We start from the raw sequence: 18,524 nt of genomic DNA, 5'->3' as shown, positions 1-18,524 counted from the left end.
CAAGAAGTTTGTCTTTAACATTTCCCCTCCTGCTTCTTCCAGTGTCTCTCTCCCTCTAGCTTCCAATGTCCTTACCTCGTCTGTTTTCCCTAATTCAAGCCAAAGACAGGCATTCTGCCCTACCGCTGGCATGCTCCAGAGTAATCTTTCCTGTCAGTGCAGAACAGAAAGGCGGAAAACGAGGAAAAGCTAGTCGCCCCCTCATCTATAAATGTGTAAAACATTGAATTTCAAGCATTATAAGGGCAAGAGTTCTTTTTAAATGTGCATTTGGATATATGGGGAATCTGTCTCATTTTATTTTATTTTCTTACCGTATGGGAAAGCCCAGTGTTATTACTACTTAATCACTAAGTTTGATGTTTGAAATTTTTGTTTTTGTCTTTTTTATCGGTACCGGGGATTGAACTCACGAATGCCTGCTTGCAAGGCAGGCGCTTATGCTGCTGAGCTAAATCCCCCAGGCCCTTGATGTTTGAAATTTAATACACCTTGATAATGGAGTATTTCTGAAATGATCACAATCCGTACCCATCAGATGAGCCAAATCCTTGGAATAAGCACTTTTTCAGGTATAGTGGAGTATTCCTCAAAGTTTCGCCTATTCTCTTGGGCCATGTGCATCTGTGCAATGAAAAAATCTTTAACAGGTGCCGGACAGTGAAGTCACTCCTCGGCACCCAGATTCAACTTATTGCAGGTCAAAAGTATTTGTTTAAAACCCCTGATCTGGAGGCTGGGGATTTAGCTCAGCGGCATAAGTGCCTGCCTTGCAAGCAGGCAGTCGTGAGTTCGATCCCTGGTACTGATAAAAAGGAAAAAGACAAAAAAATAAAACAAAAATAAAACTCCTGATCTGAACTGGACACAGGTTTTTCTTGATAGTAATCCCTAAATACATAACTGTCTGTGGCATTCAATATCTCAGGCATGATATAGAGAGGGACACAGTTGGGCTAAGGGCAAATCCTATGACCTTTTATATAAAGGCCTAGAATACTATAGTTTGTGGTACCCATGTGTGTGGGTGTCCTGGAACCATCCCCCCAGCACACCAAGGGATGGCCAGTGCATGAGAACCCAAAGCCTCACAAGGGCTTGTCACTCAGGTCCCGTGGGACCTCTGATCCCTGAGAGCAACTATGTACTGCGTCATCACAACCACTCTTAAAAAATTTATCATCACTATGTTATTGAAGAATTCTTATGTATGCATCTAAATAATCAAACCCAACACTGGTAAAAGAGTTAGCAATTCTGATATAAATCATATCCCATCTCTGTTCACTTTTGGATTTTGTATCATCATTAAACAAGAAAGAGCTTCATTATGGGTTAGAAATAATTTTAAATTGAATTTCTTATGTTCAAATATCTACTTCAAATTTTTGGATGATTTTAAAAAATTTTTAATCTAATGTCATTTAAAATTTAAGGATTTTTTTTCTTAATACACGTAGAACATACGAAAATCAAATATGTTCTATTTCTGGTCATAACTATGATCATTTATGGCCAATGAAATATAACACTGTTTGAAAGTTAATTTTACTGGGAGTGTGGCTCAGTGGCAGAGCACTTCCCAGCTTCTCTTGGATTTGCCCCTCAATGCTGGCAAAAACAGTAAATTCTTAATTATTATGTTTTATTGAGCAAATAATATTGGTAAAAATACCTGCAAATTTAAGACTGACAGCAAGTGCTTAGTACATTAAAATCAAACACACTGTTTATGCTGAAGGAAAAATCTGTTAATTTTTCACATTTTTATTTACAAAAGATGTGTCTCATTTAGCATGATGTGAAAAATACTATGAGATATTTAAAATATTTACTAGTGAGCTTCCAGGTGAGTTCATATTCTGATTGTACATCTTTTTTAAAGAAACATCAATATTGAGATAACTCATCCATGTAACAGTGATGCTTGTAAAGCACACAATTCCGTGGGCTTTAGTCTCTACAAAGAGCTGTATCATGGTCGTCATTATCCAGGTTAGATGATTTCCCAGCCTCTCCGGGGACCCCACCCTGGTGAGTGAGTCTTCCCCTTACCCAGCTCTGGCAGTGACTGAGGGAGCTGCTTTCCACCCCAGAGACTGGCCGCTACAGAGCATTTGATAAACGGAATCACATGACGCGTATGTGGCCTTTCAAGTCTAGCTTTTTCCACTTAGCACAATGTGTTCAAGACCCACATAACATGGATATTGCACTCCTCACGGGATACCCGCTTCTACGGCTGTCACATTTTACCCACTCACCAGCTGATGCATGTTCCAGTTGGTCTACTTTTGGGTATGAAGATTACTCTACTCTTGTCTACATCTTTGTGTGGCAAAATATGTTATTGTTATTGGGAAGTTTTTGCTTTTTTGCCAAAAACCATACTAATGGGCTAGGGGAGGTACCTAACGGTATGGCAGTTACCAGGCAAACCCGAGGCCCTAGGTTTGATTCCTGGCTCTAAAACAAAACACAATTTAAAAAAGTACTAATTTTTTAATCATTACATGTATATTTGTATACTTTGACAATAACATGTATATTGTTATTGTCAAAGTAGTTACCCAGTACAAGATATAAACCAAAAAGATTCTTACCAAAAAAGAAACATAACACAAACTGTCTTTTCAGTGAACTAAGATAAAACTAAGATTTTTTAGTATAAATGAAATAAACTAGCATATATACTCAAATATTTTTAAAACAACAGATGTGTAATTTGGGAAAGTATTTGAACTTCTCCCCACTTCTCATTTGTGTCTCTGCCATTCTGCTATTTGTATGCAAATATATCGTGTCTCATATAAAGGAAACCACACAATCCCGAGCTTGTATGTGTGGCTCATTTCATCTAACATTATGTTCTCAAGCCATATGGGTGCCTTCTATCCTCAAATATGTTGCCATTATTTTAGTTTTCTTCACCATTGTTCAATAAAATGTTTCTTCACATTTCGTATTTCTTGTTTGCGGATTTTCATGTCTTTTCTAGATTTGTTATGATTGTAGATTTTTAAAAATTTGGGCCAGGTATAGTGGTACACAAGTGTAATCCCAGCTTTCAGGAGGCGGAGCATGAAAGTTCTTTTTTTATTATTTTTTATTTGTCTTTTCTTTTTTATTGGTGCCGGGGATCGAACTCACGACCACACACTTGCAAGGCAGGTGCTTATGCCACTGAGCTAAATCCCCAGCCCAGCATGAAAGTTCTTAACTATATTAATTTAATAAAAATGAGGTTCTGAACTGGGAAGTATCAAAATGCAAACAATAATTGGTTGACTTGATTCATATGGTTCATATTATCTATTCAAAGCAGAGTATGAAAAATGTACTCAACATAAAATTTTGACCACTGCATTTAGAATTTAATTCAGCTAATAAGAATAGTATATATCCCATTAGACTTAGTGGCCTAGGCAAGTTAGTAAAATTCTATGACAAATTTACAGACACTACATTAATATGTACTTACAGTACAAAGTTATATTAATTCTATTTACTTGCAAATATACTTAACCCTTAAACTCAAATTATTATGACAATGTGCCCTCACTGAGGAACTCACATATTAGGGCCCTGGCACACTTTCTCTGCGATTAGTTATTTGCCAATTTCATAGTAATTTTTTTGATTTTTTTTTTTTTTTTTTTTTGGGGCAGTATTGGGAATTGAACCTTGGAATAGTGAGCTATATACCCAGTCCTTCTTTTTTCTTTTCTTTTTTTAAACAGGGTCTCCAAATTGGCCCAGGTGGCCTTGAACTTGTGCTCCTCCTGCTCTGTGCGCCTGAGTTGCTGGGATTACAGGTGTGTGCCATACACCCAGTTTAGTCTTTTTATATTTTTATTAGGCTTATAATGTGTAAGAAAATATTAAAGTGTGTGTTACTGGGGACAGATCTGAGGGAGTGCTGAGCTATATCCCCAGCTCCAGCTTTTGTTTTTGTTTTCCTTTTTTAAAAGGAACACCAAAGTGAGCTTTTATTTCAACAGCTTCCAGCTGCAGCGCAGGGGGCCAGTGCACAAGGGGAGCCCTCCTGGACTGACCTGCAGGATTAACAAAAAAAACAAACCAACCGTTTTTTCTTTTCCTAGGGGGGAGACATTTTCATCACGGTAAACCAAACTAAATCAAATAATGAAAATGTAAACTTTAATGGCAACTGTAAAGTGGGCTCACTGAATGCAAATATGTGAAATGTTCAAAACTTTTAGCTAATCCTAGCCTGCTTTATCATAAGACCTCAAATTAGGGAAATGTGAGTAAGAAATGTAAGTCAATTGCTGCAATTACAACCAAGCAAGTAAACAGGAAGCCTAGTTAAACAACAAAATTCACTCCCAAAAAATTTCAAACAAAACTGAATTTGGGATTATGCCATTGCTTGCCTCATTAAATGGATAATCTAGAATTCCATACACTTTATGATTTTAAAAAAATATATTATCTTGCTTAATTTTAAGAGACCAGATCACAACATGTTTCCAAGCTGGCCTTGACGTCCTGAGCTCCAGGAATCCTTCATAACCCCAGGCTCCCAAGGAGCTGGGTGCACAGGCACACACCACCACGACCACTTTGGATATAATCCTGATAATGGTCAGTGTAAAAAATATGGTGACACTACTACCAAATAAAAGTTTAGATTTCAACATGAAAGTATGTTTGCAGGGCTGGAATAGACACGTCTGGGTGGATTTTTGTCTTGGATGCAAACTCCATTACAACAAAAATCTCTGAAAACAAAACTGTTTTCCAGCTCCAACTAGTAGCCCATTTAAAGATAATTCTGGATATAATTAGTATCACTTCAAGACTTTGGAAAATCCCTTAGTCATTGAAGAGAGCTCTACATGAAATACATAAATTATTTTGAGGCATCAAATATGTATGTTGCACTTACAGGAAAATTAATACTGTCAAAGAACTAAAAATAAACAGGTTAGTGGTTAAGAGTGCCAGCCTTGAGGTTAGGTTTGGTGGCATACATCTATTACTCTAAGACTTAGGGAGGCTAAGGAAAAAGGACAAAACGTTCAAGTCCCACCTAGGCAACTTAACAAGAATGTGCTTCCAAAGAAAGTCTGTCTTTAAAGTCTGTCTGCTTATTTAAAATCCTGGTTTTACTACTTATTAGCTATATAATCTTGAGTTTTTCACCTGTATAATGGGAATTTGATGGGATAATAAGTTAAAAAGAACTATCACACAGTACTTGAGCTATTATTAAAGCCTATTAAAAGTTTAAATATGCACTATTTAACTTTCTTTTTTTTTCTTTTTTTATCGGTACCAGGGATCGAACTCACGACCGCCTGCTTTGCAAGGCAGGTGCTTATGCCGCTGAGCTAAATCCCCAGCCCCGGAATATTTAACTTTCATCCTTTATTATTTATTCTTCCACACACCTTATTTACAAATAATAAAACATAAATTATATAATAAGACCTAATATATATAAATAAATATAATAAAACCTAAATTACCCAGGATGCTTGGGAAATCATTCTGATCAACTTGGATAGTTCAATTTTCCAGAGTCAGACATCCAAAAATAGTGGGGAAAAAATCAACAAATGAGATAAAATTATTGCCAAGGTTTCTATTAGCTTTTTTTTTGGTACTGGGGATTGAACTCACCACCTTACACTTGTCAGGCAGGTGCTTATGCATTTGAGCTAAATCCCAGCCCCTCTATAACATATTTCTATACCTTCTAAAAAACGTATACTTGTATCATTTGATTTCTGTTAACACCTTCAAATGTTTTACTTTATAATATGATGAATTTCATTTCATATGTGTACTAGAGAAAGTCTGTGACTTCATTGGACTGCTAAAGTGTTAGTTTTTTTCTGCGAAAGTGGCACAAAAAAAATTTGGGACTTTGCTGTTTGTCCCAGTCCACTGTGTTGTGCCAACCCACACTAGTGAGTTTTATTGTACTTTTATAATGAACCTGGTAGGGTTAGGATGACGCAGCTGGTTTCTCTTGAGGCTTTTCTTTATGGATATACCAACCTGGATATTACCTTTATGTGAGAATGTTTCCTCCTATTCATGTATCCTGGCTTCTGGAATAGTAAAATGAAAGGAAGAAATAAACAATGTTAGATCAACAGAAATCAAGTAAGTTTCAGATGTCAGTTAAAACAGAAGCAGAAAATATCTTGCTCTGTGAAATTCCATTCATTCATACATACCTGAAGTTAATTATATAAACTCAAATTTTACTTCTGCCACTCAGTTGTTATGTATCTTGGGATGGTAACTTAATCTGTGCCTTCATTTCTTCACTTGTAAAAGACTACTAAGACAATATCCAGTGTGTGACACATTCCATATATATGACCTATTCCTATTACATTTATTTCACACTTGGGCCAGTTAGTGTCTGACTTGTTACTTGAATAACTTACACTAGAAAAGTCTAGTGTCCTTATGACACGTGAACCACATGTCAACTCCAAAAGAGAGGATAAAAAAAAAAGAGAGGATAGCTATTATTACATTTAGCTGAGTAGGGGAGAAACAGACTTAGATGAGTAATCAAACCAATTTCACAAGTGGGAAGCAATAAACAAGAACTCAAACCCAGGTTTTCCCCTCTACCTTCGAGTCTAATCCTCAAACTCAAACTCATACCCGGAGAGCAGGAAGAAAGGACAATGGAAAGATTACTCTGTGAGAGGAAACAGCAGGCATCCAGTAGGTCAGAGGTGAGCACCTGGGTGACTTGCTATCTTCAGAATGGTTGAGACTGCAAAGTATCGACATCAGATGGGAGCTTGTTAGAGCTATAGACTCTGTCTCCAACCTGGCCTACTAAATCAAAATCCGCCTTTTGAAAAAAAAACTCCAGGTGATCGCTATGGACACTAGTTTGAGAAGTACTGTTGACTCCAGTGATACTACATTTGAACGGTTACCTGACCGGTACCTCTTAGAATAATAATCATAACCTATGACTTTAGTAGGTAATGCTTTGTTTTCTAAGTGAAGTGTATTTTAAAATCAAGTTTATTTTTCCATGTGATCCTTAAAAATTTCCGCTTTGGTGACTTTTAAAAACCTTTCAATAGCTGGGACATGCTGCATCCTTCCCGGGCAGCCAACCCGCTTCCACCACGTCCTGAGCTTCTCCGACCCCAAGCCCTATTGGATTTCTCGAGGTCTGGCTGCTCTGACCCAGGAAGGAACACTAAGAAGAAAGGCGCTAAGTCGGCCTGCGCTCCCCCTTCTCTGATCGCCCACATCTGCACGGAATCTTGACCTCCCGGGCTGGGCACGCGCCCGGCTCCGCCACGTGTGCGCGCTCTGCGAGCCAGCCTCTTCCCTGGAAAGGGGCGTCCGCAGCGTTCGGCTTAGAGGGGCATAAATACTGTTCACCTGCCCTCGCGGCTCTATCAGGACCACAGGCATCCGCCCTCAGCCCGCGGCCCCGCCCACCCGCACATTCCCAAAGACGTCGGCTCCATCACACCGCCCGGGGAATTCCACTTCCTCTCCTTCCCACCAGCGCAAGCCTCGGGAGGCGGGGCTTCCCGTTGGCAGCCCCACCTACTTCCGGCCAGCTTCCTGACGGGTCTCGCGAGAGTTTGCGGCTCTGGGGCGGGGCTCCGTCAGGAAGAGCGCACAAAACTGCCCTTAAGTCATTGCAGAGCTCCAGCTCCGGGCAGGCTGCTGCGCGTTTCTCGCGAGACCCGCCTCCTCCGTACCAAGTGAGGAAACTGGGGGACGCCGCTGGGAGGGGCGTGGGGCTCCTCCGCGCAGCTGCCGCTTCTAGGCCCTTCCTCCCGGGGTCTCCTTCCGGTTCTCGATGCTTCTCTGAGTCCGGGCTTCCGCCGCCGCCCGCCCGCCCTCGGCCCATGACCCGCCCCCAGCCCCCGCCCGCCAGGCGCGACCTCCGGTCGGCGTAGTCGAAGGTGCTGTTCCGAGCAGGAGGCGGCGGTTCGCAGGCCGAGCCGGCCGGGGACTGGACCGCCGAGCTGCGCTCGCTCGCGCCGCGGCGTTGGCGGACGGATCCGTGCGGTGAAGAGGCAGGCGCGGGGGGCGGGGGGCGGCGGGCGGGCGCGCGGCGTAGTTCCGTCCGGCGGACATCTTGTGGCGGTGTCGCGCGGAGCCCCGTCGGCCGGGCAGGCGCCGCAGCCGCGCGAGAGGAGGCCGAGGCGAGGCCAGGCGAGGAGCCCCGGCCTCTGTGCGTGGGCTCGGGCGGTCGCGGGAGGCCCGTAGGGCGGCGGGGAGGCCGGGTCACGGCGCTCGCTCGGCCGGGCGCGTCCCCGCGGAGGAGCCGGGTGCGGGACCGGCCCGCAAGCCTCTGTCGCGTCCCCTAGAAGCGGGAACCGAAAGCGACCGGCGCCGTGCGGCCGGCGCGCCCTCCCCCGCCCGCTCCCCCGGCCAGTGACGCCGCCCGGCGCCCCTATCTTGGCCCCGCACCCTTCCCCTCCCCCAGGGCCCGGGTCTGCTTCCATCCCTGTCCCCGCACCCCTCGACCCCTGCCGCCGGGGGTCCCCGGGCGAGCGCTGACTGCCCCGTTCGTTCTCACGAAGGGCCGTGTCTGAGCCGCTGAGAGCCGAGGACCATCCAGACGCGGCGGGACCGAGAACACGCGGACACCGAGGGCCGGGACAGCACGGACCATGGCGCTGAAGCGGATTAATAAGGTAGGGCCTGGCGGGCGCGGGGGGAGTTTGGCTGGGCGGCCCGGAAGCCCGTGTGGGGACGGAGGGGCTCGGCAGCCAGGGCTGCTTCGGGTGGGGGTCGGGCCGGGCGGAGTCCCCGGAACCGGGCCGCAGGGTGAGCGGCGGGCTGGCCGGGGGGCATCGCAGCGCCGGGGGCCGGTGGGGGTCTGGGCCGCGCCGCCCGAGCGGGGCTCCCGCCGCTCACCTGGGACCCGGCTCCAGCGCGCTCGGGTCGGGAGCGAGGGTCCCCACCCCGTTCAGTCTCGGTTCTGCCCCAACTTCTGTCCCGCATCTTAAGATGGCGCCGGCTGTCGCCGGCTCAGGCCCTTTCCGGCGTTTCCGTTCCTAATAGTGTGGGGTCTATTCTTTGTCAGGGGGTAACTTTTGTATCCCGTCTCGGCCTCGGCTTGGGTTCTCCCTGCCCTCACCAGAATTCGACCTCTTGGAGTCGTCTTTTTGTGTCTTGCGTATGTGTAGTGTATTTGGTTCTTGCACAATCAAGGAGGGTGGAGTATTTACAGTTAACTTGAAAAACATATGAGGGAACAAATTTCAGCCTTACGGGAAATTGGGAGATGTAGGTTAAAAACTTTGAGGATACTTTTTAAGACGTACATAGAAGGAATTGGTTATTAAAATAGATCTGATCTTACTAACTTGCAGTTATTTAGTAGGTACGGCTTTGGAGTTTTAAGTGGCAAAACTGGTGCTTTATAGAAGAAAAAATTTGCTTTAACTCATTGATGCTTAAATCTTGAATTCGTTTAGATCATTATACTGTCACAGTGGGTTAATAAAAGTGCTCGAATCTGTATTTTGGAGACGCAAGGAAAGGAAGAAAAAGTAGGGTTTAAGGCTTTCAGATTTTAAGTGATAACTTTTCAGTGACTACTTTGAGGGGGCCAAATTAAACATAGTTGTATTTATAGTATGGTTAATACAGAGACATCATAGTCAATACATTTCAGAGTGTTGTATCTGTGAGAAATTAGTTAAGGCGATTACAACGTACAATATTCTCAGAGCCCCACTGCATTTTATACATGTGGAACAGACAACACTGGAGGGAAGGTCTCACTGATTTTTTTTCTTTTACAGGTGATACCCAGCTGCTGTGACACCATTTTAATTTAAAAGCTCTAGAGAGGCAGGATGGCAGTGGTTAAGAGTGAACATTGGGCAAAAACGTTTTAGTGTTCCTATCGTTGAGCAAGCTTATTCGTGGGTTTCTGTGAGATGGTTGTTACATATGAACAGTAAATAGCTTTGCCCTCATAGTTAAGGCACCATGTACTGTTTTAGACACGGGGAGGGCAGCACAGAAAACATGAAGCATCATTCGGGTTAAATGTAATGTGTGATTTTGAACAGGATCTTGGTACACTTGTCATAAGATCACAATGTGTAATTCTTGGAAACTTTCTAAAAGAATCTTGGTAGTTTAGTAGTTTTAGTTAATGTGCCAGGTTGTTGATGATCTAAATATTTTAAAGGATTACATAATACTGAGATTTGAAGTCTTTTCAAAAAGACTTAACCCAGTGTTTGTGGTACATGGTTAACTCAACCTGTAAAAAAAAAATTAAGACTGCATAAATGGTTTGCTGTTTCTTTCACCCATTACTGTCTAATCACATGAGCAAGTTTTTAAAAAATACAGTATAATCTAAAAGTTAAAAGGCCCTGGGTTCTATCTCCAATATCACACAAGGAGTGGGAGAAAGATCCAGTCATTTTTCGCAAACAGTTTTGAAGAGGAATGCTTTATTGTAAAGGGCTAGAGTGGCCATTGATGTCAGTGATTTTTTTTGTTGTGTATTTGTACTTATGTTTAGAAGGCCTTAAAAAAGATGTCTGTAGTTCTCAGTATTGTACTAAAGTGCAAAGGTTTTTTTTTTTTTTTTTTTTTTTTTTTTTTTTTTTTTTTTTTTTTTTTTTTTTTTTTTTTTGAGTACTGGGGATCCAACCCATGATCTAGCACTTGCCAGGCAGGCACTTATGCCGCTGAGCTAAATGCCCAGCCCAATCAACTGTAGAATGATCCCAGATAGGACTGTTGGACAACAGGAATCAAAAAAGTAAAAACACTAAATTGATTGATCGTGGCAATAGATCAATGATTAGGGCCATATATTGTGATTATATAGTATATAGGTTTTGGAAAATGTTTGACTATAGCGGTTTTTTTTTTTTTTTTTTTTTTTTTAACCCCATGCCCCAAATCTGACCTGAAGTAAGCCTGAAAGAAAAACTCAGGGCCAGCCTTGTGGCACATTCCTGTAATCCAAGTACTTGGGACACTGAAGCAGGAGTATCACTGCCCAGTATTGAGGAGTATCAGGCCCAACCTGCACTTAGTGTGTTTAAGGCCAGTCTGAAGTACACAATGAGATACTATCTCAAAAAATATAGGACTGTGGATCTGTCCCTCTCTCAGTGCAAGGCCCAGAGTTTGGTGTCAGTAAGGGGGTAACTAACTCAGGTTTTCAGTGTGTTAAAACTACTTGAAACAACTTATACTAATTTGATCTTGTAACAAATGTAGGAAGTAGTACAGTTGTCTACACTTTCAAATCAGAAACTAGAGCAGAGGTTAAGGGGAAGAAAAACATCTAGGATCCTGTGATAGCTGGGATTAGAACCCAGGCCATGAGGGTCTGGCTGTATTCTCAACTACAGAGCTAACCTCAAAAGATGTTTTTTTTACATGTACCACATATGTAAGACAAAGCCTCAGCTATATACCAAATAGTCTTTAAGCCCTATTAGTCTTCAAGACAACCATATGAGAGGTGAAATACTCCATTTTTATGGCTGAGGTAATGCAGAGAGGTTCCGTTAACTTGTCACACAGCTAGGAAGTGGCTGAGATTCAAGTCATGTACATGTCAAAAAGGTCAAGCTCTGGACTGTCTCAGTTTCTATAGTGTGATTTTAGTATTACTGAAAAGAACTTCTAGCTCATGTTTAAGTAACTGGGGAAGTAGATTTACTTTTAGAGTCTAGCTAATTTGTAAATTAATATAAATTTTTTTTTGTCTTTTTTCGTTTTTACCGGTACCAGGGATCGAACTCACGACTGCCTGCTTGCAAGGCAGGCGCTTATGTTGCTGAGCTAAATCCCCAGCCCCTAATATAAATTTTTTGAAAGGAGTGAATTTTAATTCCTTAAGCGCCAGAAACTGTTTTTGCCTGTTTTATGTAGAGGTATCTTAGCGTGAACAAAATACACTTCTTGTTCCTAAGCTGTCTATAGGCTGGCTAGCCTAAGTCTTGGGTGTCTTAGTGGTAATGTCAGTACTTGCACATAGCTAACCAACTGAATACATGGAATAGTTGTGTGACTGGGGAATGCAGATCGGATAATGACCTTACTATTTAATATGAGAAAGGATGACTGACTGTGACACTATGCCTTCGGCAGGTCTTGGTCATCTGCTGTGTTGATTCCAGTTACTGACAGATAAAAAATTACTCAACTTTTCTTTCCCTACTGTTGTGAGCACACTCTTCTATCTAGTGTATGTTAATCCTTAGGTTTACGAGCTTGTCCAGGGTGTACTCTTCTCTTACAAATTCTCTAAGAAATTATTAATGATTCCTGTAAAGAGGAAATTAAACTTTTAAAATTTAACTTAAAATTAATAGATTAAGTTGTCATCAGATTCTTTCAGTTGTTTTTGAATAGCAACTTAAAGGGTATTAGTGCCTGTAAGAACTGATTATATATAATTGTATATGTGGGTTTTGACATGTGGGTTTTTTTTTTTTTTTTTTTTGTCTTTTTCCTTTTTATCGGTACTGGGAATCGAACTCATGACTGCCTGCTTGCAAGGCAGGCGCTTATGCCACTGAGCTAAATCCCCAGCCCCATGCGTTGTATTTCCCAGAATGTTAAGAGTTCAAAGAACTACATGAGGTCTTACACTTACTAAAACCATTTTCTCTGAGAATAGACATAATTTTGAAAAGTTCTGTGGGGAATTTTGAAGTCTCTTTTTGGTAAAGAATTAACCCAGGATAAAAGGATAGTTGTTTAATCAGTACTTGGCACAATGGTTTCAAAGGATACAAAATGAGGAAGACTTATATAGCTCACAAGCAGCTCTGTTTTGAGTGAGAAAAGCAAATATAAAAACATGAATAAAGCCAGGATTTAGCGCAGTGGTGTAGCCTGGAAGTCAAGACCCCAGATTCTATTCCTGGTACAAAAAAAGTGTTATTTGTACAATTTATTTTTCAAGATTTATAGTAGGTTCTTTTGTTTATTCAAGACAGGGTTTCGCTATGTAGTTCAGGCTGACCTGAAACTCTTGGTGATCTCTGCCTGAGCCTCCCAAACGCTGGAATTACAGCCATACACCACCAAGCTAGCCTGTGTTAGGTTCTTGAAGACTTACATGTCAAAGAAGTTGGGAATATTGATAGCCTGTTACTAAAGATACATTTATCTAAAGGACTTTTTTTTTAACCCCCTCCCCTATCTAAAGGACTTTTTTTGGAATACATTTTTGTTACTGTGTTGCTTGTTTTTACAACTACTTAATTCCCTTTGCCAAAACCATGTTTGAAATTAGCAAAACTAAAGTTTTCATTACTATAATTGATAGATACATTTGATATTTTATTAGTGAATTTACTTTATTAGACAAGATGTATTCTCAGGAGTGTATCCTTGGACTTCTTACCTGGGGAGAGAAAGAGGAAAATGCAGTAATATTTTGTCTGTGGTGGTGTGATGAACCCAGGGAGCTCAGATGTACGTGCTTAGCTTTTTTTTTTTTTTTTTTTTTTTTTAAATGTAATTTTGGGCTAGGGATATAGCTCAGCAGCATAGCACCTGCCTGGCAAGTGTGAGGTCATGAGTTCAATTTCCAGTACAAATAAATAATGAATAATTGTATTTTAAGATGATTCTTCCTCAGTTGACCAGGCCAGCCTTGTGATTCTTTCTTTTCTCTAGTAGCTTGTATTAAAGGTGAGCAGCACCATGCCTGGCTAGTGTTTTTATATTGTGTAGTTATCTTTTGCTGAGTTTACTGTAATAGTCTTCACTTTTATCTTAGAGAATTTCAACTAGACTTTCATAGCTTTCATAGACTTTCATAGACTTTCATAGCTGAATTTTGTGGAGACCTCTCAGGTGTTTATTGATTATTTGTTACTGGAGTGTTTATAAATATTATCCTACCTTTCTGTAATTTCATGGCTAATTATAATTAAGTCTTCTCTTCCCTCTTCTATGTTAATGGGGTTTGAACTCAGGACCTGCCATGTGCTGTGCAAGTAAATGTTCCCCACTGGCACTACATTTTTAGCCCTTCTTTTGAGAGTGGCTAAGTTGCTCAGCCTGGCCTAGAATTTGCAATCCTTCCTTTAGCCTCCCAAGATAGCTGAGATTATAGGTGTGTACTGCCACACCTAACGGATATTTTCTACTAGTGGACTGCATTTTAATTTTTTTTTTCCTTTTTATTGGTACCAGGGATCGAACTCATGACCGCCTGCTTGCAAGGCAGGTGCTTATGCCACTGAGTAAAATCCCCAGCCCCCTGCATTTTAATTTTAAGTGACTTACTTTCAGGAGTGTAGAAAATTATTGTTCATTCGAGCTATTGTTAGTATCTTGCCGAATAAACAAGCTTACTTGTCTCACCTGTAATTGTATAGGTAGATAGGAAGTTAGTGCCTTGTTGCTGGTAGACAGTGTTCAGAAGCTACATGCAGTCCTTAAGCTTAAAGAAAGTTGGAGTGTGACCCAGCACTTGGGAACTGAAAGGACAGTGAGATAAAGCCTAACCTGGCCAACTCTGGAGTTCTTCATAAAGGCACTCATTCCTCATCCCGTGGTGTGCCTTGATTATTGATGTAAGTTTGGTGCAAGGACTGTCTCTTTTTGCACTCCAGTTTCAGATCTTTTAAGTCATATTTACCTCTGAAAGAATTGGGTTTATAAGTAAAATACAAGAAATGAGATTTCAGCAGTGGCAGAGTTGCGCGTTGGAAGTCTACTACCTCATTCTGTTTTTGTGATGAAATACAAGATAGATGACAGAGATAGGGTATCAGATTCTTGTGGAAACCTAGTGATAATGACTAGAGGTGATGCCCATGGACTTGGTCTTACACTACACCATACCTCAGTTCAGTTTCGACAAGCCTTTGGGGAAGTGTTGGAAATAGTAAACTACAATATGTCATGAGAAATTAGTGTTTATAGAGTTACACTTGTAATAGGGTGGGTAATGGAAACGTTTTCATAACGGCTGCCTTTTTGGTTTTGTTGCTCTGGCATACAAAGAGTGTAAGTACAGGGCCATTTCTTAACTTATTTCCAGCATCATTCTTTCACTTGTCATTTTCAATACATTGGCTTGCTATTCTTGTAGTTGGTTACTTCATTGGTAATACCATCTACCATCGAGTGAGGGAGATAGGGAATATAGGGAAGCTTTTTTTTTTAATCTGAAATTGAACTTGGGACCTTGTGCTTGCCAGAAAGTACTTATACTGCTGAGCTATATATACCCAGAAGCAAAAACCTGATTAGTTTTGTATCTGTCAGCCTTTTATAGTCATTTGCAGCAATCAGCTGTCAAAGATTCTATATCAACATAAAGCAGAAATTTTCCTCTGAAGTATATAAGCCTGATAAATCTTATAAAATAATTGTTTTCAGAATAAAAAAGCGGAAGCCAGGCATGATGGTGCACACCTGTAATCCCAGCATTTGGGAAGCTGAGGCAGGATTGTTGCAAGTTTGAGACCAGCCTGGGCTAGAAAGTGAGCTCAATGGCAGCCTGAATTGCATAGCAAGATTGTTTCAAAAAGACAAAAAATAAAGAAGGGGATAGTCAAGCCCACACCTGTTTGGACATCTAGATTAGAATGCCCACTTAAACTGCATCTCTTCATTTGCCTGTTAGAGGGATTTGCTTGGTGAACAAATATCTTGAGCCCCAGTCTGTTCTTGCCATGCTGCCCACTGGGTGTTCATGACATAGGTAGACTATTCAGATGGTAAGATCTGTTGTGCCCGTATTGCTTTGTAGTATTTAAACCTAGCCGGGTGAGTAAACCACAGAGCTTGAAGATTTCAGTTGCTTAGGTTAGAGAAAGGCTTAGTGTGGTCTCCTTGGCTTCTTTTGACCCCGCCCTGCAGGCAAGGTGTTTACAGAGAAAGAGCATTTTCCCAGTGGAAGAAGAGTTAGATTACCAGATTAGGAGGGTGTGCAGAAAGTTTCAGGGGAAGCAGTTTATAGCAAGTTGTTTTGGTGTTGGGAATCAGAGTTGCAGCCTTGGGCTTGGTCAGGCAAATGCTGTGCCACTGAGCTATACCTAGCCTGAGGAAGATCTTAAAAGAATGTCCAAAAGAAGGAACTCTGAAGAAGAAACGTCTTTATAGGCCATACTGTTTCTTAGCATATACCCTTATTGGCTGTTTTGGTGTGTGTTTCCGCCAAAGCTCCTCAAGTGTGCCAGTCTCCCCACTTAACTACAGTGTTTTCCTGTTTCAGGGCTTACGGGAAAGGAGTGGTCTGCAGAGTATGAAATTTTAACAGCTGCCATTGTAAACCTGTTCTTTCCATCCACTGTTTTTATTTCCTGAAAGCAATGAACTGACAATTTTAGTTCTTCAAATTTTAGAAACTGTTTTTGTCCCCGATTCTGTGAATCCTTTAGGCTTTAGGGTCATTTGTAAGAGGGAAAGAATCCTAGGCAAAGTGCTTTTGAAAATTTTTTGAGTAGGCGCTTCATTGGAAATTGGTCGTGATTCTAGTTTCCTTTTACAGTGGAACAGATGACCATTTTCCTTCTCAGTTGACATCCATTTAAAAGCATCTGACTTGAGAACTTGGGTAACCCTACACCCACACTAGGTACAGTTAGAGACAAGCTAGTGGTGGATAGTTGTGAAAACTGATTCTGAGAAAAACATTGTTTTCCATAGCTTGTTCAATACGGGGTTTTTATTCATTTACTGAAAGACCTGAGTTGGTGTGGCCAAAGAATTTTTCCTCCAATTTGCCAAATACATATTCTTTGCTGTAAAGGCACCACCAAGAGAAACTAACCTTTTTGAACTCCTTATTCCTGTTCGTTCATTCTTCCTCTTTTTTTGTTTTTTGTGTACCAGGGATCGAACTCATGACCTCGAACTTGCCAGGCAGGCCATTATGCAGCTGAGCCCAGCACCACTCCTGCCCCCTTACTCCTGTTTTCAAGTTGTATGTGTTACTTTGCTGTCTGTCCCAGAACCAGACATGTTAGCTCTTCATTATCCCACGCCTTTTGCTGAGAGGCTCTAACATAAAATGGGTCCTGTGTTTATAGGTCCTGGTCAGGGTGATATTGTACCCCTGAACACAGTTCATACCTTGCCAGCATTATTGGTGCTATTTCCTACTACAGTCCCTACTCAGCTGTTGTTGGTAGAGGGTGAGTCAGGCAAGACAAAAGTTAGGGAAGTCTGGCATACCTCACCAGCTAAGTTTTGTGGGGGTGTTATAGGGGACAGTAGTTCAGGTTCTTGTTAAAATGTTCAGAGCCACTATTCTGATGTTTAAATGGCTTTGTACTGTTGTAAGATTTTAAAACCTGTGAAAGTGATGGTGTACTTTTTTTGTTGCTTTTTGCAATAGGCTCTTGCTCTGAATTCAGACTGGCCTCATGCGCTTACTGTAGTCCAGGCTATTCTTGAACTCACAGCAATTCTCTTGCCTTAGCCTCCTGAATGGTGGGATTACAGATGTACACCACGATGCCTAGTGCTTTGCTGTACATAATACGATAATCCAGGAACGACCAAAGAAAAATGTTTGCTTAGAGGAGGGAGGGGGAAGGCAACCTGAAGAGTACTTACAGATCTTTATTTTTGTTCTCATTCACCTACTCTCCCTTCCCCACCCTTCTTGGAGTCAAACCCAGGACCTCATGCATCATGTTACACAAGCATTGTACCACTGAGTCATAGTTTTTGGTACTGGTGATTGAATTCACCACTGCGCGCTTGCAAAGGCAGGTGCTTATATGCAGCTGAACTAAATCCCTAGCCCAGAAAACTGTTAATTTTGGAATCAAGGTGATACATAAATGCTTATCAGTGGCTTCCATTGCTTTTAGGGACAGTCTTTGGTTTATATATGCGCAGGCCTTTTAAAGACTCCCACACTGACCTTTCTCGCCACTCCCTTACTGTATCTGTTTGTGGTGTATGACTGCAGTACTTCCAGCACATTTTTTTTTTACTTCAAGCACATTTTACAACCTATGTTCTTTCACAATCCTGACTTTTTGCTTTAATGCTTCTCTTCCTCTTTTTATGGCAAATGCGCACTAATTCCTCTCTTAAGACTCAACTCAGATGGCTGTTTTATATCCAAACAAAGTTAGTAGTTCCTGGTGATTTAGCTCAGTGGCATAAGCGCCTGCCTGGCAAGCATGAGGTTGTGATTTCGATCCCTGGTACAAAAAACAAAAACAAAGTAGTTAACCTTTTCAGTATCTACAAAGTTTGAATAAACCTTTTTTAAATTCAGAGAACATTGTGCCTACTAGCTATTAGCGTAAGTCTTTGGGAAGATACTCAGGTTTTATTTATGTTGGTATTTTCAGACCTAACTTGTTTGACACTAGAGGTAGTGGTTATAGGAATGATTTGATGGTGAAATTTTAGCTGATATATACATAATGCTTTTTAGGAATAGAATTAATCTGTAGTCTCTGTTCAAGATTGAAAGTAAGCTCTTAGCTAAGGTACATGACTTTTTTTTTTTTGAGACATGGTCTCACTATGTAGTGTAGGCAGCCCTTGATTTCAGCATTCCTCCTGCC

The 18,524-nt window shown here is 41.5% G+C and overlaps 1 protein-coding gene and 1 long non-coding RNA gene across 2 annotated transcripts in view; both read left to right on the top strand.

The window, feature by feature from the left end:
* The first annotated feature begins 7,875 nt into the window (after nt 1-7,875).
* Ube2d3 (ubiquitin conjugating enzyme E2 D3) overlaps nt 7,876-18,524 on the top strand; it is a 31,292-nt gene continuing 20,643 nt past the window's right edge. Inside the window, exons 1-2 of the mRNA XM_063260577.1 lie at nt 7,876-8,048; nt 8,559-8,672. Of these exons, the coding sequence (XP_063116647.1) occupies nt 8,649-8,672 (24 nt within the window). The 5' untranslated portion in view covers nt 7,876-8,048; nt 8,559-8,648. The remainder of the gene's footprint in view (nt 8,049-8,558; nt 8,673-18,524) is intronic.
* On the top strand, nt 8,679-13,515 carry LOC134478652 (uncharacterized). Its single transcript, XR_010051395.1, has 2 exons — nt 8,679-9,157; nt 9,789-13,515. It is a non-coding gene; the product is annotated as an uncharacterized LOC134478652 (long non-coding RNA).

This window comes from Cavia porcellus, unplaced genomic scaffold (assembly GCF_034190915.1).
Source record: "Cavia porcellus strain 051 isolate PalLab524CR breed Dunkin Hartley unplaced genomic scaffold, mCavPor4.1 scaffold_14, whole genome shotgun sequence".
NCBI lineage: Eukaryota > Metazoa > Chordata > Mammalia > Rodentia > Caviidae > Cavia > Cavia porcellus.
Note: the sequence above shows the minus strand (reverse complement) of the source record. Positions and strands in the feature narration are given on the sequence as shown.